This window comes from Malus sylvestris, chromosome 5, assembly GCF_916048215.2.
Source record: "Malus sylvestris chromosome 5, drMalSylv7.2, whole genome shotgun sequence".
NCBI classification, from domain to species: Eukaryota; Viridiplantae; Streptophyta; class Magnoliopsida; order Rosales; family Rosaceae; genus Malus; species Malus sylvestris.
In genome coordinates, this window is record NC_062264.1 from 17,168,979 (window position 1) to 17,191,282 (window position 22,304).

At 39.0% G+C, this 22,304-nt stretch overlaps 1 protein-coding gene, 1 long non-coding RNA gene and 1 pseudogene across 3 annotated transcripts; all 3 read right to left on the minus strand.

The window, feature by feature from the left end:
• Positions 1-2,942: 2,942 nt before the first annotated feature.
• On the minus strand, positions 2,943-4,562 carry LOC126621120 (uncharacterized; annotated as a pseudogene).
• Positions 4,563-10,969: 6,407 nt separating this feature from the next.
• Positions 10,970-18,396, minus strand: LOC126623263 (E3 ubiquitin-protein ligase MBR2). 2 transcript variants are annotated; one of them, XM_050292102.1, is made up of 6 exons: positions 18,134-18,389; positions 14,134-15,886; positions 12,954-13,004; positions 11,806-11,904; positions 11,572-11,715; positions 10,970-11,456 (listed from the first exon to the last, which is right to left on the minus strand). In XM_050292102.1, exons 2-6 carry the CDS (start codon positions 15,784-15,786, stop codon positions 11,325-11,327), a joined length of 2,079 nt encoding a protein of 692 aa, XP_050148059.1. In that variant the 5' UTR covers positions 15,787-15,886; positions 18,134-18,389; the 3' UTR covers positions 10,970-11,324. The 2 variants fall into 2 exon arrangements, 1 of the variants encoding a protein (XP_050148059.1); XR_007623715.1 differs by lacking the exon at positions 10,970-11,456 and having other exon boundaries at positions 12,974-13,004; positions 18,134-18,396.
• A 1,435-nt stretch (positions 18,397-19,831) lies between these two features.
• LOC126623923 (uncharacterized) lies at positions 19,832-20,920 on the minus strand. The gene is made up of 2 exons (XR_007623935.1): positions 20,308-20,920; positions 19,832-19,902 (listed from the first exon to the last, which is right to left on the minus strand). It is a non-coding gene; the product is annotated as an uncharacterized LOC126623923 (long non-coding RNA).
• Between the last annotated feature and the right edge of the window lie 1,384 nt (positions 20,921-22,304).

Below are 22,304 nucleotides of genomic sequence, written 5' to 3' on the forward strand. Positions count from 1 at the left end.
CCGTAATTTTCGTCAAGCTGAGTGTGCATGTGACAGGTGTTGACAAGGCTGAAAAAGACAGGCGCCTCTTCGATATCTGGGATCGGCGCTTCGACAAATTGCCCGTGATTTCCGCAAAGCTGAGTTTGCGCGTGATGGGTGCTGACGAGGCTGAAAAAGACTGGCGCCTCTTCGATATCTGGGATCGGCGCTTCGACAACTTGCCCGTGATTTCCGTAAAGCTGAATTTGCCTGTGACGGGTGCTGACGCGTCTGGAAAAGCAAGATGCTTCTCCGATTTCTGAGTCTTGCCTCTTCGATTTTTGAATTGGCCTCTTCGAATTCTGAGCTCGCCTCTTCGATCTCTGAAATCCCGTCGAGTGTTGATTTTTTATAGAGGCACGCAGTTTGTTTCAAAGTTCACTTGAATTTTCGCTTGTAGAAACTCCCTTTGTGCACTTCTAAGATCTTGATTTTGTCCGACTTCTTATTTCTTAAACACCTTTGAAAATGTCTGGACCCTCCGACCGTCGTTTTGATTTGAATCTTGGTGAAGAGGCAGTCCCGCCTTCTCCAGACAACATATGGCGCCCATCTTTCATATCCCCTACTGGTCCTTTTACCGTTGGGGATTCGATGATGAAGAATGATATGACCGCTGCGGTGGTGGCCAGGAACCTTGTCACTCCCAAAGATAACAGACTACTTTCCAAACAGTCTGATGAGTTGGCTGTTAAGGATTCTCTGGCTCTTAGTGTGCAATGTGCAGGTTCTGTGTCTAATATGGCCCAACGCCTATTTGCTCGAACCCGTCAAGTTGAATCATTGGCGGCTGAGGTGATGAGTCTCAAACAGGAGATTAGAGGGCTCAAGCAGGAGAATAAACAATTGCATAAGCTCGCACATAGCTATGCGACAAACATGAAGAGGAAGATTGACCAGATGCAGGAATCTGATGGTCAGATTTTACTTGATCATCAGAGGTTTGTGGGTTTGTTCCAGCAGCATTTGCCTTCGTCTTCTGGGGCTGTACCGCGTAATAAAGCCTCAAATGATCAACCTTCGGTGCCTCCTCCTCCTGGGGTTCCGCCGAGTACTGAGGCGTCATCTGATCAACCTTGAAAATCCCCTCCTGTAAATTTGATTTGTCTTTTTTTTTATTTTTTTATTTTTTTATTTTTTAAGTATGTATAATGCAAATTTATGTAAAATTTCCAAAATAAATAAAAACAAACTTTATTTCTCTCAATGCATTTGTTTTGTTTTTTTTTTTTTTTTTTTTTTTTTGTTTTTTTGCTGTAAACATACATATATTATGCCCACACACACATACATACATACATACATATTAATTTTTTCACGTGGACTGATCCACCATTCCAAAACCCTTTCCCCCCTTTTTTTTTTTTTTGCATGGTGTTAGCCACCAAGGATCCACTTTCTTCTTTTTTTTTTTTATTTATTTATTATTATTTTTTTTTTATTATTTTTTTTTTCTTTTCCCCTTTCTGTGCCGGGTGCACCACCATTCATCTTTTTTATTTTTTTTTATTTTTTCTTTACTTTCGGTGCCTGGTGCACCATGTCTCTTATTTTCCTTTTTTTTTATATTGTAATTTTTTATATGCACACATACATACATACGTACATACATATACATACATATATATATATATATAGGATGCGGGATAGGATGGAGGAGCCTGGTGGATGAAGAGCAGGATGTGGATCCTGACGGCGAGCGACGGGCTCGGGTTGGCTTCGCCAAGGTGAATGTAGGAGAGAGCACAAAAGGGTCCTTGCGGAGCTGGAGCAGCGAGCTTGGACGCAGGAGATGCAGCACTTGGGCGAGGAGGAGTTGGTGGAGATTCAAACGGTGTGATGACAGAGTTGGCACCACCATCCAGCATCTCGAAGGTGGAGCTTTATTGGTGAGGAGGGATCAGCTTTGATCATGGTCATTTGAAGTCTTCATTGCAGCAAAGGAAAGGCTCAACATCATCAGCTTCTGCTCCTCCTGCCTCTGAGATCGTCTTGCCATGTAGGAGCAGCAGTGAGTTGCTATGATGGTGAGTCAGTCTTTATCAACACCAGTTCAAAATCAATCTCCCAGAAACAGGCCAATTTTGCCAGCAAACACTGCAGGTACTACCATCCGGATCGCGGAGCAGACCTCAAGGACGAACTGGTGGCAGGTCAAGACGCTGAGCTCTTTTTCTGCAACATCGAGTTTCAGGAGTAGCAGCACAGCTTCACCCACGGCTTGAAGGAGTCGCAGCAGATGGACCATGGCGATTTCTCCCGATTGGCCTAGTCAACAGAATTTCCATTGAAGACAGGATAAAACTTGCACATAGCAAACTTCAGCGGCAAGCTTATTAGCAGGGTCTTTTGCAAATTGCAACAATCTTTTATGTGTTTAGAACATCTTCTGCCACGCGGTTGCTTTGGCCCAGCATCGAACCCGAAGGGTGGCTTTGGAAATTCCGCCAGAGAAACCTGACCCAGTTGAAATCGAGGAGAATTGATCCGACCCAGATGGCAGTTCGGATATGTTGTTGACCCGCCAGCATTTTATGGTGCCTGTGACGACGGTTCTGGCGCAGAGGTTGAGAATCGCAGTGACGCCGTACTCCTAGAACTGGAGATCAGACGACAATAGGAGCGAAATCAACGGCTTAATCACGACGTTTCGGGCGATTTTGAGCCGATTTTTGAACTTGTTCTTGGCGAGGAGCCTGATTTCCATCGCCGCCTGCTTCCGCGCCTCAGTCGAAACGGCCTCGAGCACGGCGACGAGCTGTTGAATCATATCGTCAGAGTTATCGGAGTGAAGCAGTGGAGCCCCGATGGAGTGACTCGAGTGGGAGTGATCGGGAACCCAGAAGAAGATTCCAGATCCTTGGGAAAATGGAAATCGACCCGGAAAATGCTCCACGAACCGTTGTCAATGTCAAAGAGCGTGAAATACCAAGCAGTAAACAGAAAGCCTGCACTGGAGCTGTGAGGAAAATAGTGAATAGGCTTCCGCTTGACTGACGAGAGGAACCGAGAGTAGCGTGATATGAGGAGCTAGAAGATAGGAGCATTGCAACCGTCTCTCCTTTTTGTACTCCGTTTATAACCTCAAAAGCTTCACTGTTGTCACAGTCAATAACTAAAACAAGCGGTCTTCTTGTAAATGGAACCAAGTCACTCATATAAATGTTATTCACTCATCCGTTTCTATGGCTACCAAACTGTAAACAGCCCACCTGAGAGCTTGAACCATCTCTTTTACCTTGTCCACGAGAAGGGTTTATCCTATCAGACGAATAGGCCAAGGTAGAAGGGGACATCACATCAGAGTACATTCCAGCACCTGAAGCTGACAGATATATCAAAATAACTCCATCAGGGGGAAGCTCCTCACAAAATGTGGCCAAAACTGCTAGAAAATGTGTAACAGACGGACAGTATAAGACAGCCTTTCTTAGATTAGGTGGCAGAGTAGGATCGGCAATATCTTGAGGGTAATTAATGCGGCTAGATGCCGGAGCCCCATTCTAACCATTTTTAGCCCCACTAGATTGGTAAAATGAGCCACTAGGTTCCCACTCCAGACACTGAAGCATCCTAAAAGTGTCAAGAGTAAGCTCTGAAAACTTTACCTCATTATGATGGTAGCTGCTCAGTATAGCATCTCGCAGTCTCAAGGACCTCTTTGCAACTGTTGTAGAAACATGTGGTAGGGAATCAGGATGACAGTCTAGAACAATACTGTATCTCAAAGGCCTGATATTCATAAAAGTTGTGTCAGCTTTCAAAAATCTAACTATTTCCTGAATCACCAGCTTCCATTCTTTAAAATCAGTTTCCTGGAAGGTCCTCTTGCACTTCATCAACCAAGACTCTGAGCTGATTGAGCAGCTGTTGCACCATCTCTCACCGATTCAAGAGCAAGCACACCATTAAAAACCTCGAAATAAACCAGAGCTGCTTGTTGGCCAAGCTCAGGTCCTGAAACATGCCCTCCTTGAAGTACTCTCTGCTGAGAATCGCCTCGTAGAATATGTACGCCTCGGAGAGGTAGCTTGCCTCGCTGGTCCTCATGTACTGCCCCAAGTAGAGCTGCGCAATTCGTGAAGCGATCTCGCCAATCTCCGATCGCCGGAGACCGGACTCCACAAGTTTCTGGCGATTTTCTTGCTGAAATTTCCATAGCTGCGTGTACACCTTGAATACCTTGTAGAAATACGCGTCGTACTCATGCCTGTTGCGGTGGTAATAGGGGAGCTCTCTGATTTTGGAGAATTTCTTGTCGGCTTTATGGAGGAGAGAACAGTAGATTTCGCTAACTGGGATGTTAGGGTTTTGCTGTGCTTGCATTGTCGTTTTGGGTTGAGGATGGTGTCGTTTTGGGTTGGTGGTATCCGGTTGCATCGATTGAGATGAAGATGATATGGCACTGGGCCGGCCCATGGCATTTGGTGAGCTTGGCGAGAGCTGGACCTGGGCCTGCTGTAGAATTTGATTGAGATTGTTTTGCTCTATCATTGCGGCTTTTAAGTGGACATTTCAACATATATAAAAATATATATTATATATATTTTTTGTTGTTGTTTTTTTTTTTTTTTTTTTTTTTTGTACAAAGAAATTGTAATAACATTGAACTTCATTAATCAAACCTTTAATAAAAATCTTTATTCTTTATTTTGATGTGACTGAACTCGAAATTGAACGTTCGATCTACCTACGTACCCCTCACAAGAAGAGATTAAGTCATGATGTAGTTCAAATACAGATTTTTTTTTTTTTTTGTGCCGTACGTAGTTTATGCTCTTGCAGGCAAGGAGTGTTTGGTGTTGCCTTTTATGCTCGTGCAAACCAGGAGCTTTGTGCCATGCAGTTTAGGCTCATGTAGGCGAGGAGCCTCGTGTCCTAAAGTTTAGGCTCGTGTGGACAAAGAGCTTTGGTTTGTGCAGTTTAGGCTCGTGCGAACAAGGAGCATTGGTTCGTGCAGTTTAGGCTCGTGCGAACAAGGAGCTTTGTGAATTTTTCAAACGATCCTGGAGAGGCATTCCTTGCAATTTTCATAGCAAGGAGCCTTGACCGAGTGATTGAAGAAGTCTTCGAGCAAGAAGTCTTCGGGCAAGAAATCACGCATTGTGATGGGGATGGACAATCTTCGTGTCGAAGTTTCATCATCTTCAACACGTTCACGTTGTTTTGAAGGTTGACAAGAGCTGTTTTGCCCCCTTTCCGATTGGCGGACTTATGGAGGAGACGTATGCTTCTTGTGCAATTTCTTAGGAGTGACTTGAGTCCATTCTTCAACTTTGCTTTGCTTGACTGGCATGGTTTTGGAGCATGCCCCCAGCGATTGAGGTGAAGATTTTGAGTTGACAGAGCCATAAGTGATGGTGGTATAATTTGACTTCACCACATCGTCAAGATCTAGCTCAATGATTCCTTTCTGAGCCAGCTTCATGACAAGATCTTTCAGCACGAAGCACTTTTCTGTCGGATGACTGATGAAACGGTGGAATTTACAGTATCTTGGACTGTCGGTACGATTCATCTCTTCCGGTCGTCTGCACTCAGGCAAATTGATCACCTTCTTGTCTAACAGGTCATCCAGCATGGCAACCACATCAGAGTTGGGGAATGGATAAGTCTTCTCCTCAAGCTCCTTCAAAGTGCGTCTACGTATCTCTTGATCACGAAAAGCTTCGGTTTGAATCGCCTTGCCTCGTGTGGAGATTTTGACGGGAGATGTGTTGACCGTCATCGCTTCCTTGGTGGGTTTCCATGCAGCCTTCTCCACCTTTGTCTCAAGAACTTTGTCGTTCTTGTAGTTGGCGATCGGTTCCTTTTTCCCATGATAGGCGATGCTTAACTCCATGTCATGGGCGCGAGTGGCCAATTCCTCGAAGGTCCGTGGTTTAATGCCTTGAAGGATGTATTGCAAACCCCATTGCATGCCTTGGATGCACATCTCGATTGAAGAGGTTTCCGAGAGCCTGTCTTTACAATCGAGGCTTAGAGTGCGCCATCTATTGATGTAGTCAATGACTAGTTCGTCCTTCCACTGCTTTGTGCTCGTTAGCTCTAGCATGCTCACAGTGCGGCGGGTACTGTAGAAGCGGTTGAGGAATTCCCTTTCCAACTGTTCCCAGCTGTTGATGGACTCGGGCTCCAGGTCTGTGTACCACTCAAAGGCGTTTCCTTTTAACGAGTGCACAAACTGCTTGGCGAGGTAGTCCCCTTCAGTCCCTGCGTTGTTGCAAGTTTCAACAAAGTGGGCAATGTGTTGTTTCGGGTTTCCCTTTCCATCAAATTGCATGAACTTTGGCGGTTGATAACCCCTCGGCATCCTTAAGGCGTTGATCTTCTTTGAATACGGCTTCGAGTACAACCCGGAGGTATTTGAGCTCCCTTCATACTGTGCCTTGATGGTGTTGGTGATCATCTCTTGCAGCTGCTGGATAGAAAGAGATCCCATGAGTGCCGCTGCTTGGTCTGGCTTCGGCTTCGCATCGATTCTCTCTACCGTAGGCTCATCTTCTGGGTCGGGTTTCTCGCCGTCCTGTGGTTCCAGTCGACTGACGAGTGCAGCGATTTGCAAGTCTTTTTCTTCCACAGTTCGGGTTAGCCTTGCGATTGCTTCATTCATTTGAGCCAGTTGTTCTTCGATGGAGGTAACGCCGATGGTCATGACTTGTGCAACCAATAGACGTGACTTTCCTTTAGACATCCAAGATGCTGACGAAGAACGTCGTTGGTTGTTTTGGGATGTCATCTTGTGTGCCTCAGCAGCATGCTTCGGTGCCCCCAGCGAGGTCAGGTTGATGACAGACTCACACCTTTGATGCTCCCTTTGCTCTTTTAGCGGCACCAACTTTGAAGTGGCATGTTGAGGAGCGGTTGTGGCGCCAATGGATGGTCCATTTACGGCAGAAGTGCTTAGGATCCTTCCCTCAGTGATTGCGAGAACGGCTTGTCCCTTGCTTGATGCCATTGACTTTAAGGTGTGTTTGGATTCCTTGAACGGAGAAAGAGATGAGAGGTAGAGATTGTCCCACTGGGCGTGCCAATTTGTGAACACGGAATTTTCCTGAAACGAAAGAGACAAGAACAACGTGCACAAACAAATATTTGTATTTGATGATTTTGGGTTACAATCTCTCTTAAATTTGATCCTCTGATTCGATCTCCGTAAGGTGTTGATTTGTGAATGTTTGATTGATCCAAGGGTCGTCGAGGCTTGATCTTGGATGAACTGTTGGAAGTTTCTTCAAGGGGTCGTGGGCTTGATCTTTGAAGATGGATTTGAGCGGATCTTCAAGGAGCCGTTGGGGCTTGATCTTGAGGATGAGTGTTTCTTCAATGGCCGTTGAGGCTTAATCTTGAATAACGGCGATGAGCGGATCTTCAAGGGCTTTTGGGCTTGATCTTGAAGAACAATGATGAACGGATCTTCAAGGGCTTTTGGGCTTGATCTTGAAGAACGGTGGCTTGTTGATCCAAGGGCCGTCGGGGCTTGATCTTGGAAGAACGATGAACGAAGAACACTTTCTTCAAGGAGCCGTTGAGGCTTGATCTTGAATTGGTGGATGATTGTTGATCCAAGGGCCGTCGGGGCTTGATCTTGGAAGAACGGTGAACGAAGAACGAAGAACGAATAGAGCTTTCTTAATTCTTCGGGAACCTGGATGCTTAAGAGCTTTGGAGTTTCAGAGCTTCAGAACTTCAAGAATTTTGCCTAATGATTTTGGTTCTCCCTCCAAATGAATGAAATGGGCTTGTATTTATAGAATTTTCCAAGGCCTAATTTTGAATATAATATCCCAGATGAAATAAGTTGTTTCTGCCAGGTGTTGACATGTGTCCTATTTGATGACTTTTCCAACTCATTTCAATTTTCGTTGAGTCACACGCTATGTGTAAAATTTATGTAATACATGAGCGTTGACACTTTGATTTATCGGTCAACATTTATTTACCGAAATTTCGATGTCTACAGCCATTTTTTTAGTTACCAACATAGTCTGAAATATCGATAATATCGACAAAATATCAAGGATATTTCGGTTTTTTCGAATCACGGATATTTCGGAACATATTCATGTACATATCGTACAAATATCGATAATATCGGAAAATATCGATGTCGATAATTTCGCTCAAAATATCGGTGTAATATCGCTAAAATATCGAAAATATCGATGTAAAGGAAGGGAAAAAAAAAAGAAAAAGAAGAAGAAAAAGGGAAAAAAGGGAGGAAAAAAAAACACAAAGGGGATTTGAACCCCTCCCATTTTACTCTCCAACACCGAAACCACCATATATCACTTATGTTTTAGTGATAATATGCTAAAATATTTATATTTATATGAGTGGCATGTTAACAATTACATGCAAAACTATTTTGGGGATTTATCATTTGATGAATACTCTTCACAATAAACTTACTCTACACATAGAGATGATGAAGATAGTGAAAATTTTGAACCTCATAGGAACTTTATGTGGTACTAAATCACTCATATATCTTACCATGCAATGTATAAAGTGTAAAATATTGTAGTAAATCATTATATATAAATGATTATGGTGTGTTTAATCTTTTTTTCATTAATTACTACATATTTTCTACACTCTCAGTGTTTACCAGTTCGCTGTATAATGAACTTAAATCAATTAAATCCATCATGTAATGCATTTCCTTCTATTTTTTTTTATAACCTAATAGATAATTGACTAAATAAACATTCTTCAAAGTTTCAATAAAAATTTCCAAATTTTTCTTACAATTTCCGTGGTTTTTATTCAATTTTTATCGATATCGATAATATCCCGATATTTCATCGAAATTTTCATATTTTTGAACTACCGATATTTCCAATATCATCGATATTTTATATCATAGTTACCAAACATATTTTTTGGCCCTAAATAAACGAAGAATGATGTGTTACTCACGCCACACGTAAAAAAGCTACAGTTGCATGCAGCAAAAACCAAAGAGTATGGATGGATGGTAGCTTCTCCTTCCTTCTTTGGTCATGTTGATAAAGTTAGAGGAAAAAAGTGGAAGTGTAATCATATTAAACCAGGAGAAACCGTAGAATTAGGTTACTTTACCTCACTGACATGACTATCCAATATTTTTTTTGGTCAATTACATGACCTCCAATATGATATGGGCATTTGTGCTATTCACTCATTTTTACTTCTCACACATTTTTTTCAATTTTTGATCGTTATACTTAATGAATTGAAGAAAATTAATGACAAAAAATTAATATGGGTATGTGGAAAGTGAAAGTGAGTGTATAAATAGCATTAGAGTGTGTTTGATTTTCTTGTCGAATCTAATTATTTTGTTTTTGAAAAAGTGACTGAAAATAAAAAAAATTAAAAAACTGAAAATGAAATAGTTATCAATTTATTTTGAAAACTAAACATGGTCAAATTGAATACCAAACAGAAAGCGGTGTTTTCCAAAATAAGTTTCACATCAGATTTTAATATGACAAGGTATATTAAACTCTTTCACATAAAAATCAACTGGTATTTGGTATAAAATCGAAAAGAAGTAGCAGTGAAAGACAAATAATTGATTCTTTCTGTGTATTTGGAATTTGGTGCATATGGAAGAGATAAGGCCACAAGAGAGAAACTAAGATCATCTCCAACCGAAGGGTTTAGAGGATCAGAGAGTCAGAAATAATTCGAAAATCGTCTTCAACTGAGGGCTAAGCCAAATGACTCGTGGGCCCCGTGGAATCTGAAAGGGCCAAAGGGCTAGCCACAAGCAGCCAGCTAGCTAGCCCGAGCTGGGGCATAGGGTTGAGTATTCATGTCGGTTATAACCGACAGGAATGATTAAACAAAAATTTGAATCCAACAGCTAGCTGACTAGCCATTGTATTCATTTTTTATTTCTATTTTTTTTTGGGTTTTTTGGGCCAGTTACTGTTGTAGTTTTTAAATATAAGTTGTAGTTTTTAAATTTAAGTTGTTGGATTTGAATTTAAGTTGTTGTAGTTTTTAATTTTAAATAATAAATTATGTTTGGCCCTCGGTTGGAGACAGTTTTTTTGTGACAATGCTAAAACAAGTCATATGGCCATTTGGCCATCGGTTGGAGACGGAGACAAATATGGCCATGTACTGTTCATTAAAATATTAATATCTTGGAGGGCCAGAGGGCTAAAACGAGCCCTCTGGCTAGCCCTCGATTGGAGATTGCCTAAAGATCAGGTTTTTTTTTGGCCTGCAGCAAACCTCCTCCTTCTTATCTGACAATTTTGATGCGCTCCAACAGTATCATTTGTGCCAGTTGGAGGGGTTCTCATGGATTGTAATGCACATTGGATCGAGGCAGCGCCAGGTTCTCAATGAGAAATGTTTTAAATGTTATCGTCATACAGATACTTGGTATTAAAAATTTACGTATTATAATATGAATGAATAACATGATTATTAATACATTATGGACTTGATCCGGTAGCATAACATAATGGATTAGTAATACTAATTGTACACTGAAAAACTTAATGTGGTTAAGGTTAAAAAATCATAAACAAAATAATTTCCACAACCATTTTCTTTTTATGCATATTCCTGTTTATATCCGCGCCGTATGTGAGCACAAATTGGCGTACAATAATCACTTGTAAGAAACCATATTCGTGATGATATTTCTAGTTCCAAACTCAAGCCTTCCCGCCTTCCCAACCAGACCATAATTCATCCAAAGATGTTTCCCTCCTCTTCAGACAACCACAGCTCCAAAGTAGCACCATATTTCCAAACTAAATGAATCAGAGAGAGAGAGAGAGAGAGAGAAAACCCATCTCTGAAACTCAAATTCAACAAATCAGCTGATCGAATCGACAATTTGGTTAACCATAAATGAGAACAAAATATGAGATTGTCATGCGTTGAAGTTCAGTAAAATCAATGCATATGACAAGTAACAATGAATATGAAACAGTCAATCTTCCAATTCAGCAAAGGCTTCATAAATCCAGAAACATTATTCAAATACATTCATTATTCTCAACAAAAAAATTAAAAAAAATAAAAATAAATAAAGAAAAAGAAATAAAACAGTACCCTTGGCCAGCTGATATATAAATCCCTTCATGACCCACGCAGCAAAGTTTCTTCTTTTTATTTTTTATTTTTCCATTGACGGCTGCTCTTTCCGCTTTTTATGAAACCATGCAGTTCATGCACAAATAAAGTTAGTTTCAGACAAGGAGGGAGGACTAGATTCTCCCCCAACTTTCGGGTTTAATGATACAGCAGCAAGAAAATCAAATTTCAGGCTTGGACATCAATGGTTTTCCCTTTCAAGTAAGCAGGGCTGTTGTTTTACAAATCGGGCACAGATTCTTCTGCATTAGCCATTGTTTGATGCAACTGGTGTGGAAGTCGTGCCCACAATCTAGTGTGCCGATATCATCCTCATCAGCATATACCTCCTGCCATGATAAGGATTCAAACAAGTTAACAAAAATAAATAAATCAGCTGCTTGAAGTATGGGAAAGCAACTAGCTGTGTTCTTGTGTGGATAGAGATAATCACATAGCTCATACCTGACAGACACAGCATGGTTCCATATCTGCTGAGGATTCTTCTGAAATAGCAAGAAATTTTCGCTGTTTCATGCACTTCATAATAGTCTCCTCACTCAGTCCAGTGCTAACATCTCCTATACGTTCCCCCAATGCCAGCAGTTCCTATTGTCCAAAAGTACTGTTATTAGAACTGCTCTGAAACAGAGAAAAAAACAAAGCCTATGGAAAAATACTTGCCCCTGTTTGTTTTACCTCGTAAGACATGTTATCAACATCAAGGCGCATGTCTCTATGCCTGTCATGCATCTCAGCCATACCATGATATATGAATGGGTCAAAGAGCATATAATCCTGACATCACCACATGAATCTTGATTGTCAACTAAATGTAATCTGCTGTATTCAGCAATGAGACAAGCTCCTTTCCCATTGTTCAACAAAAGCATTTAACCATAGATACTAACAGAAAGAACAATCAAGCCTGTACCTACTCATAAACATACCCTGATTGCAGATGACTGATTATCCAGATATTTTATCTTCTTACTCAAGAAAAAATCCTAATGTTACGCTGATGCACAAAAGACCAATGTCCAATGTGCCGCACCAAAAAAATTGGGGGCGTTGAACAGTAGAATAACCAGTATTCCATGCTGCTTTTTTCTAAAGACAGAGCTCGTTTGGATGTGCTTTTGAAATGACTGAAAGCGTTTTTGGTGAAAATATTTTTAGAACCAATCATTAGTAAATATGCAAGTAAATCCTGGAAAAACACTTAAAGTGCTTCCTGGAAGAAGCACATAATTGGTGCTTCTTGCAGAAAGCACTTAAAGTGCTTTTGAAGCCCAAAAATATTTTTTCTAAAAACGCTTTCATTCATTTTAAAAGCACCTCCAAACGAGCCCATACTTCTGCTATGTTTGGATGTTAACCTAGTAAAGCAGACAGATCTATTGCAAATGGGCAAATGTGATAAACTGCCTACCTTCACAACATATCAGAAGATTGTTTAGGTAGAAATTGTTGTAGTAAATTCATTTCAAATGGGCTTTTTTCATGTCACAGCTAGTGTACCCATTACTCAAGCTGGTTTGTATACACGGTGGCAGCTAAACTGTTACCAGATTTGGCCACAGAAATGGCATAAACAAAGCTCAGTGTCTTCTATGGCGTTCCAATGTACTTATGGAGAATGAAAAATCTAATTTTAAATCAATCATAAAATATGACAGCTGCTGCATCCAAGACATCTAACCTTGTACCTCCATGTTTTCGTACTTGTCAAAAGAAAATGACTATCAGCCTAAGCCAGCTACCAAAACAGCATTTTGCAATTGCAACAAAACGTATAAACTCAAAGTTAAAGCAAACAGAAATTAATGTAGAGGTCAATAGCAAACCTCGACGCGTAAGTTCTCACCCCTACGCATAGCATTCAAAACTTGACGAATCTGGTACACGAGAAAATTATAATTGTTAGTTCCAGAGGGGATGATTCTTTTGCAAAATCTAGTGGATATAGAAGAACAAAACTTGAAACACTAATGCCATCGTATCACCAGTCAGAGGCAAGAACCATTCAGTGGTATCCAAAATAAATCCACTCAACCCCATATCCAACCATAAAACTGATCCTCAACGTACAAAAATACCAAAACAGTAAAGAATAGTTTAATTTTCCTAGTCAGAGGCCAAAGATAAGTACAATCTGCTAATGTATCAGTACAAATTAGAATTAGCTACATAAACACATAAAATGTTATTTTACCATTAACGCCACCATTTAGTACCCACTCAATGCAGTACATATTCACTCTGGGAGTTTCACCTTACTTTAAAGATAATACTCATAAGAAAAAGAGAGGCGCCGTTATCACCCCTATTTATTTACCCAGCCACCTTGTTTTGCCACCCCCACAAAATTTTGTATACTAATTGTTTTTAACTAAATTACCCATTATTCCTACAGTATCTCTAACTTAGCAACTCAACTACCCACCATATAAACACTCTTTGTAACCTTCAAACTTTATCTTGATAGCAGATGACAGTGCTGGCCTTTAGCAAAAAAAAAGGCCAGTGTGTGTACTGGTTTCTTGTAAATGGTATCCTTTAAAGTAATTTTGTGAAATGCTAAATTTGTAATAAAAAGTTACGGGGTGGGTAATGTAGACTGGGAGGTTGAAATAGAGCTCCTCAAAAGAAAAGGGACCACTTTCACAGCAGAAGTATCTTATTTAGGAAACACAAATTGAAAAGTGGAAACTTAATACCTTTATTGTCCATCAACAACTATGGAGAATATGTACAATATTATAATGAGAAATTTTTGAGTGAATACTCTTATTCAAGTTTAGCATGCAAAAAATTTATGGGGCGAAAGATTTCAGTAACTAAGAGACATTTCAAAAATGTATATTCAGACTCTGAAATCTGAAAATCCAAATGACAAAACCAACTGAGAAAAGCCATTGCAAAATTAATTCCAAAAATGTAATATCCATGATACACGCCCTCCAAAGAGAACATGTACAATGAGAGTGTACTTGAAAAGTAGGAGGAAGAAATAAAAACACATACCTCAGATATAAGTCGGCGCCTCCCTTCGATGTCAGCTGCTAATACCCGCAGTGACTGGGGCATATTAAGAGCATCACCTTGTCTGTCCAGCAAGAATGCTGACCTAGGATGTGGTAGATGACGACCCTGGTTATTAGATCCAGAAGAACTTCCTGAATCTTGTGAGGAAGCAGGTCCTGAAGGTACTGGGTTATAATGACTATGACCTCCGGGTTGAGAATCAACAGAAGGAAACAAAGACCAATCTATTGTTCTTTGATGATTTTCGGTGGGAGGGTTATTGGTATGGATCAATGCAGGAGTAGGCACAAACTGAATGGCCGAACTGGAGCCAATTGTTGAAGAGGAAGGAGCACCTACAGAAGAGCTTAATTCTCCAGGGGCCAGACTCCAAATTGTGGGATCCTGTGCTGAATTTCTCATATCAGTAGCAGTTGCAAACGTCGAATGCTCCACATTGTTTCTGGGAATGCTTCTTAAGTTCGATTCTTCTCTTAACTCAGCACCTCTATATCCAGACATAAGAGAACTTGATAAGCTGCCCACTCTTGAACTGGAAGCACCAGTCCAAGGAAAAGGAAGCATGTTTCCTGATGAACCACTCATATGCATAGCAGGAAACTGGCTTTGGGGACCACCCGAATTTGTTGCAGCTGCAGTTGTTGATCTCCCTTGTGATGATAAGTTGGATGGAGCAGATTCTTGGTGAGGCCCAGGACAACCCCCACTACAAAAATATTCCCGCAGTGAGCTTGCTCCATTTCCTGTTGCACCTAATGAAGGAAAGGTATCAGATGTCCCAAGTCTCAAACCAACCCTGGTTCTTGAGTTTTGTTCTGAAGGACACCCACTAGGAGAACTACGCAAGGGTGTAGATAAACTTAAATTACTAGAAGGACTGTAATGAGCAGGACCAGTATTCCATGCACTAGTTTCAGCTTGTGGAAGGGAGCTAGAACTTCCACCGGAATAACCCTGGCCTGAAGTACCCTCAAGGGCCTTTCGCTTGCATGATAAGCCCCAAGTTCCAAAAGAAGAACCTGGGTTACCATCATTTTCCTCAACCAGAAAATCAGTGCTTCTGGATGAAGTCCCAATAATATCAGGCGAAACACTGCCAGAAGATGTCTGTTCTGTTTCTAATCCACCTGACATATCAGCTTCCATGCCAGGCGCACTATTACCACTATTTCCCACATACGCAGAATTTATATTTGCATTTTGAGAGCCCTGAGAAAAAGAAGGCCCGCCTTGAATCTGATTGCCACTTTGTCCAATACGAGCTCTTCCAGGAAAAAGGATATTTTGTTCAACTCGTCTTTCTTCTGAACTTTGACCAATAACAGGACAAGCACTATACGGAGATGACCAACCTTCTTCCATTTTCATCCCATCATCGTCCACTGGGTTTTGTAGATTCAATCTCGAGCTAGGTTCACCTGAACCACTCAAGTTCTGGGTGTCATTACTAGAGGCATTTAAACACGGAATCTCACCAGATGTCATCATATAGCTTGACAACCGGTTTTCAACAGGATTTAGCATATTATTAAAAGAAGTCTGCTGATTCATACTAGTGCTGTTGGAAAGAGATCCAAGCCCAACATCAGTGATTTCAAGGAAAGTATCAATACCACTCCCTTGACCTTGCATTAGTGTCAACAAATGCCTGACGACACTATAAGGTATTCACAGGTGGTTCAGATAAAACACTTGTTTGAAAGATCTGGAATATCAACGCAATGCTGGTACCCTGAATGTAACAAAACAAAATTTTAAACATTAGTTCAAATCCATTTTTACATAATATAGCAAGAGATAAAATACGATTCAGATTTACTAATGGAAATAAGATGATATAAAATCAATTCTTTGCATTATCTGCATGCATTCAACTGAAAACCCTGACCCTGGAAACTGATATAATAATAATAAAAAATCAATATGATGGATAAAATAAGAAGGTGCATGAAACAATGGTTCTGAGACTAGTGACGTGCAGATTGGTCATTCAGGAAGATGTAAGCTCACGATTAGCAGACCAATTACAGCAAAATACACCTCAAATGAAACAGTATGAGGAGTTTAACAAGGGAGGGGAATGATAAACAAACGTAGGACAAAGTAAGAATAGAAAGAAAATTAGAACACAGAGAACAGTCAACTTATTCTCAATCAATAATCTTAATTAATTTATATGCCAGAAATCTAACCCTCTTACAAAATAGCATCTTAAATATCTAAAATATCATAAACCCTTATATAACTAGTACTATACTTTACAAGTAAAAGCCAGTTGACCATCAATTCTAATCCACATTAGTAACTTGGTAGAAACTAAACAAGCAGCTTCAAACTTAGAACATTGATAAACTTCTCCCTTGATATGGTCTAGGATGCTATAAACTATAAGTTTTGTCAAGAACTCTTAGCCTAGTTTACCTCCAATATGTGAACTTGTACTCAGTAGTTTAATCTTGTGATTCTTACACAATCAAGTGTGAATTTTTTAAGTAAACAGTATTAATGTGCTCGAGTCAATTCAGTTTTGCACCAAAATAAAGTTGAACTTGGTCTGGTTGACCATAAAAGGATAACCACCTCAATTTTGTCTATCAGACCAAGAATCGTGTACCCCACCTTTTTCTCAAGCTTACTCAGGCAGACTTAATTAATGAAAAGAATTGGTCGGAGCAGGTTAGAATCTGGTTGAACTCAATAAGACTAAGTCAGCCTCAATTTGCAATCTGGTCACACTCTGGCGAAACTGATCACTCAACTGCAGCTTGGCGGGAATCAGGCGAGCTGAATTAACTCTCTCTATTTGATCAAAAAGACTAAATCAAATGAACTTAACTTAATTTCTAAACACTCTTGCTTATGTCTAACCAATAATGAAAATCTTATTCCATCATCATTAGACTCACTCAGACCATTAAACAATATAAGATTATCAATGCCTCTCCAAACAAAAATCTACAAAAGGTTCTAATTACTTTATCCAACTTCCGTCATAATTAAGATACTTGTGAATGTTAAATTGACCTCCTTTTTTTTATTGCTCAACACAAGAAAAGCAAGATGAGAGAAAAAAATCCTTATATACAGGAGAGTTTCAGAACACCACACACTACTTTCACACTGTCAATTGCATCCCTACACTCAAATGGCATCTCTATTCAACTACACTCAACTATTTATATCAAATTATGCAATGACAGGTATTAACTTCGATGCACCATATAAAACAAAGTGGTGCGCACAACATGAAGAACAATTGTTACCACTACAACGAACATTGATTTTCCAGTGATTCAGGGTATTTTGTATACCCAATGGAATGTTAACACGACAGCATAAAGAAACAAGAGAAAGGCAATTTGGTAGCCGAAATGAGATACAGAATCATAAATCAAATACCACAAATGTTTAAGCTTTAGCAAAAGAAAAATCAAAATGCACCACAGAATCAAGAACACATAAGCCTTGAGTAAAAATTCAAGAACTGATATTATAGCAATCAATCAAATGTTTAAAGCAACAATGCAAACAGCGTTAAACATCTGTAATCGTAAATGCTGCTAATGCAAAACCTCCAACCCATGATATGCCTAGCAAAGTAATTGATCGGCTCACAAAACCCAATAACAAAAATTGCAAATGAGAAACTTGGGATAAATCGCCCAACCCATTTCTTCAACTGGGTTTGAATTTTCAGCATACCCAACCCAGGATCTTTGCAATTCTCGCCAAAAAAGCGGACCAAATTGATTTCCTTTCAAATGATTCGACCCAACCCCGGAAAACAAACCAAACCCAGAACGCACAATTACCAACTAAAATCATGGTCATTTGGGTCGGTTCCGATCCTCCTAATTCTCTCCAATTCGGAAGAAATGAAAACCACAGAAACAAATAAAAAATCAAAAAAATTGAATAAAAAATGGAAGATGATAATCCAAGGAATTAATGGTGGGAAAGAATGAGGAAGAAGAACTACCGGAGGAGATACTGGGGAGGATGAGAGATCACAGATGGAAGTGGCAGGATCAAATGGTATGGTGAGAAAACGTCTCCCACTCTCTCTCTCTGTCTCTTTTCTGTGTGTTCTGAGTCCACCTGAAATTTCTTCTTCCTTCAGATACTGGTTTATATTATTAATTTACTGCGAAAGAGATAACCGAAATACGACAAAGCCCAACGGATGAGAGAGAGATAGAGAGAGAGAGAGAGAGAGAGAGAGAGAGAGAGAGCAATGCAAATGAAAAGGTTAATGTTAGATTAGAGAGAGTAATGTATTCGAGAGAACAAAGGAGTGATGTAATTAAATAGGGTGATGTTAGGAGACTATCTATTTAAAGTATGTTTATAAATTCGGTAATGGTAGAGAGACTAAATGAATGTGTAGATTAAATTTTATAAATTAAATGATGTGCAAGATGAGTCACTTAGTACTGCGGTCTAGTGGTATTCCTCTTCACTTGTAAATGAGAAGTCTTGGTTCGATTTTCGCCAAAAATGAATTTGAATCTTATTATTGCTACCTCATTGTGAGGCTAAAGGCCACATCCTCTTCCTTATTGTAGATAATATCATTTGCTTAAAAAAAAAAAAGTGATGTGCAAAATGATGATTGAATTGTTACTTAAATGTTGATTAATGTGCTTATTTTGATAAACACGTCATTTAGTTTACAAATTTAGTCTACCTAACATTACTCTTGTAACTTATATGGTTTACATAGGTAGTTTTTTTGGAGAATATTTTTGTTCACCATTCTCAAGTCATAGTTATGTTCATCATTTTATTTATCACCGTTGAATGATTTTAAAATTTCAAGATTTATGTAATGCAGAAACGCAAAATCTTAAACTTTGAATTCATTCATAGGGTGGCAGAGCCGACCCTGGCTTAAGACAACCCGGGCGACCACTCGACATCCCAAAAAACGAGGGGCACCAAAAAAAATTATGTTGGTTTATATAAGTACAAGGATTTGTTTTGTCTTAGACAAATAACAAATGTTCATCACAGTTATGGATATATCTTATATGCTAAATTGGTTCTTAGGTTCGATTATCGTCAAAAACGAATTTAAACTATATTATTGCTAACTCATTATGAGGTTAAGTTCATCCCCTCCTCTTAGTATAGATAATATTGTTAGTTAAAAATTAAAAAAAAAATTGGTGCTGTTTTTATTTATGTGCCCACCCAGGTTCAATTCCCTCTTAACATAAAGGGGTTAGTTTTTTTTATTATTTATTTATTTTTTTCATTTTTACTTTAAATAATAAAGAAACGATAATTAGGTTATTAAATGTGGCATTTTTTAGTAGTGGTTTTTTATTTATTTTTTTAAGTTTGAATTTGCTTGCAAAATCAAGTTCAAGTTTGTCTAAATATAAATTAGGGATTTTTTGTGGCTTATTATATTAACACTTCACAAATTGTTGACTAAATCTCACATATTTAATACACCCACATTTGTTTTTTCACTTAAAAATTATATTAATACACCCCACATTAGGGGTGGGTTCGGTTTCGTTCGGTTCGGTTTTTGGCCGAAACCGAAAACCAAACCGAAGTTACTGTTCGGTTCGGTTCGGTTTTTTTTCGGTTTTTTCGGTTTGGTTTTTTTCGGTTTTGATTTTTTTCGGTTCGGTTTCGGTCCAGTTCGGTTTTTTTCCAAAAAAAATTGTTTTTTTTTTATTTTAATCTGGAGCACATGCTTCTCCCTGCCTTGAGCATCCTCAACGAGAAATCAACCTGCAACAAATTTGCAACAACGATTTTCTGAGATCGACAATGAACTATGCATTTTAACAGAATCCAAAAAGTAGCAAGGCAGAGCTTTACACACACAAAAAAAAAAAAACAGAAGCAAAAGTTAATTACTAGTTAGTGGTAAATGAAAAAGGCATCATACTTAAACAATTGAAGCGATGGTTTGTGTTATTGAATTATTTGCACTGGGAGAAACACATTACTGCAAGTTTACAATGAGTACTACAGCACAGTTTATTCTTTTTTCCAGTTCACCTAGAAAACCAAGAATTAAACCTTTACCTCCATCTTGCAGATCAAACAAAACTCGTTTCGTCAAATCCAATGAACTTGCAAAGGAGAACAAAACAAAATGTTGAACTATTGAAGGATAACCGGAGCACTTACCTCGGCGAGTGGAACCGTTCTAGCTGCAAAGTCTCCACCATGGTTAATATTTCGTCAAATCCAATGAAATTGGACAGTGAGTTCCGCCGATTTGATTCGAAAATTTAGGCGAGGTGGGAATTGGAGGTTGGGGAAATAGGTGAGCTTGATTTATGAGGTGGGATTTCTTGGTTTTTGTTGTGTTTGGTTGGAGGGAGGGAGGGAGGGAGGGAGAGAGAGAGGGAGAGATGGTTTTTTTCGGCTAGGTTAAAGAAATTGGGATTTCTGGGTATAATTTTGGGAGGGAGGGAGAGAGAGAGAGAGAGAGAGAGAGGAATTGGGAAAGATGGGTTTTTCGGCTAGGTCAAATAAAAATTGGGATTGGATGAAAGATGAGAATTGATAACTTATTATGATCTACTTTTTTATAAATATGCTACTCATAAAGTATTAACAGGAAAAAACTTGCTATCAAAATGATTTAAGGGAAAGATACTCAGCCAAGTGGGAATGGGTTCGAAACCCCTTGGGTTTTTTTTTTTTTTAATAATTAAAATCTATTTCGGTTCGGTTCGGTTTTCGAACCTTAAAAACCGAAACCGAACCAACCAAATTCGGTTCGGTTCGGTTTGACAATTTTGGTTCGGTTTTTTTTTCGGTTTGGTTTTTTTCGGCCTCGGTCCGGTTTTCGGTCCGGTTTTTTCAGTTTTCGGTTTTTTGAACCCACCCCTACCCCACATACTTCTCCATAATACCCCTACACCCTACATTCTCAATATACATCTTATATTTTCTACATACACCCCACATTTCTCAAATCTTATAACACTCATTTTTAATTTGCATGGACTGAATCTAAACATTTGAACGTTTCGTTTGCCGAATGATTTCAAATCATTTGAGAGTCATTGATATTTAATATTATATGAACAAATGCAACTCAATTTCATGTGTGTGGCTGTCTAACATTCAATTGAAATAGATTCCTATAGTTGCTACCTCTTTTCTTAAGGGTGGCCGCAGAAAATGTTGCCCTTCTTAATCGCTAAACTTTTCTCTTGGGGATGATAAGGTGAGTTTTCCCAGACATATGTTGTCATTCATGTATTGAAGAACTAGGTCTCCATCTTTACTTTTTTTTTTTTTTTTGGTCGAAAAGAACTAAGTCTCCATCTTTCTAATACAAATAACATAAAAGAACCAACAAATTTGATGGGGATTGGCACTAAATGATTCCATTAGACCTTCAAAATTACCTTATCTCAATACATGTGGAAGGTATATCGATTTCGTATTCCATTAATCAAAAATATTTTTTCTCAATCAACATGTCTGTAGTTTCATTAGTTAGGGTTTCGTTCAACAATGGAGGGTGAGAGGGGTTTTGATAGTTGAAGAAGAGAAATAATACGCTAAAGGTGATTTGGGGTTTATTTAGAATTTTTTTTAAACCTAATAAGGTCAAAATTGTCATTACATAGTGGAGTAAATAAGTTATTTAATATTAAATTTTAATGTGGGGTGCATTCAACATTTTGTGGGGTGCTAATATAAAAAACCTTTTTTATTTATTGATAATCTTTTCATGTTTAAGTTAGATAAAGTGTTGTCACTTAAACTACGATATAGTGGTATTCCTCTTCATTTGTAAGTGAGATGACTTAAATTCGATTCTAGCCAAAGACGAATTTGAACCACATAATTATGGCCCGCCCATTGTAAGGAAATAATACATAGTTATTCTTTCTATATAGGCATTGCATAGGAAAGAATACATACAAGAATCCTTAAGCATTATGCAGTCTCTTCACTCTCTCTCTCTTTGAGGCACCCCTTCTCTTTTCCTCAGTTAAATATAGGCCACAAAGGGGTATTAGCACGCTCCTACACTGCGCTACGGAATCTGAAGTGAAATTTCTTATACAAACCGGTTTATAAATATCATCACGCAATCTAGTTCTTCCAAAACAACGGTGTTTATCTCAATATTTTTTCAGCCTTGATTGTATAAACCTTCA

Coding starts and splice junctions, on each gene's coding strand:
- LOC126623263 (XM_050292102.1), bottom strand. CDS start 15,786: ATGCAAGGTCAAGGGAGTGGTATTGATACTTTCCTTGAAATCACTGAT. Junction 13,005..14,133: donor GGCGCCGACTTATATCTGAG/GTATGTGTTTTT, acceptor CTCGTGTACCAG/ATTCGTCAAGTTTTGAATGC. Junction 11,716..11,805: donor TTGATAACATGTCTTACGAG/GTAAAACAAACA, acceptor TTTGGACAATAG/GAACTGCTGGCATTGGGGGA.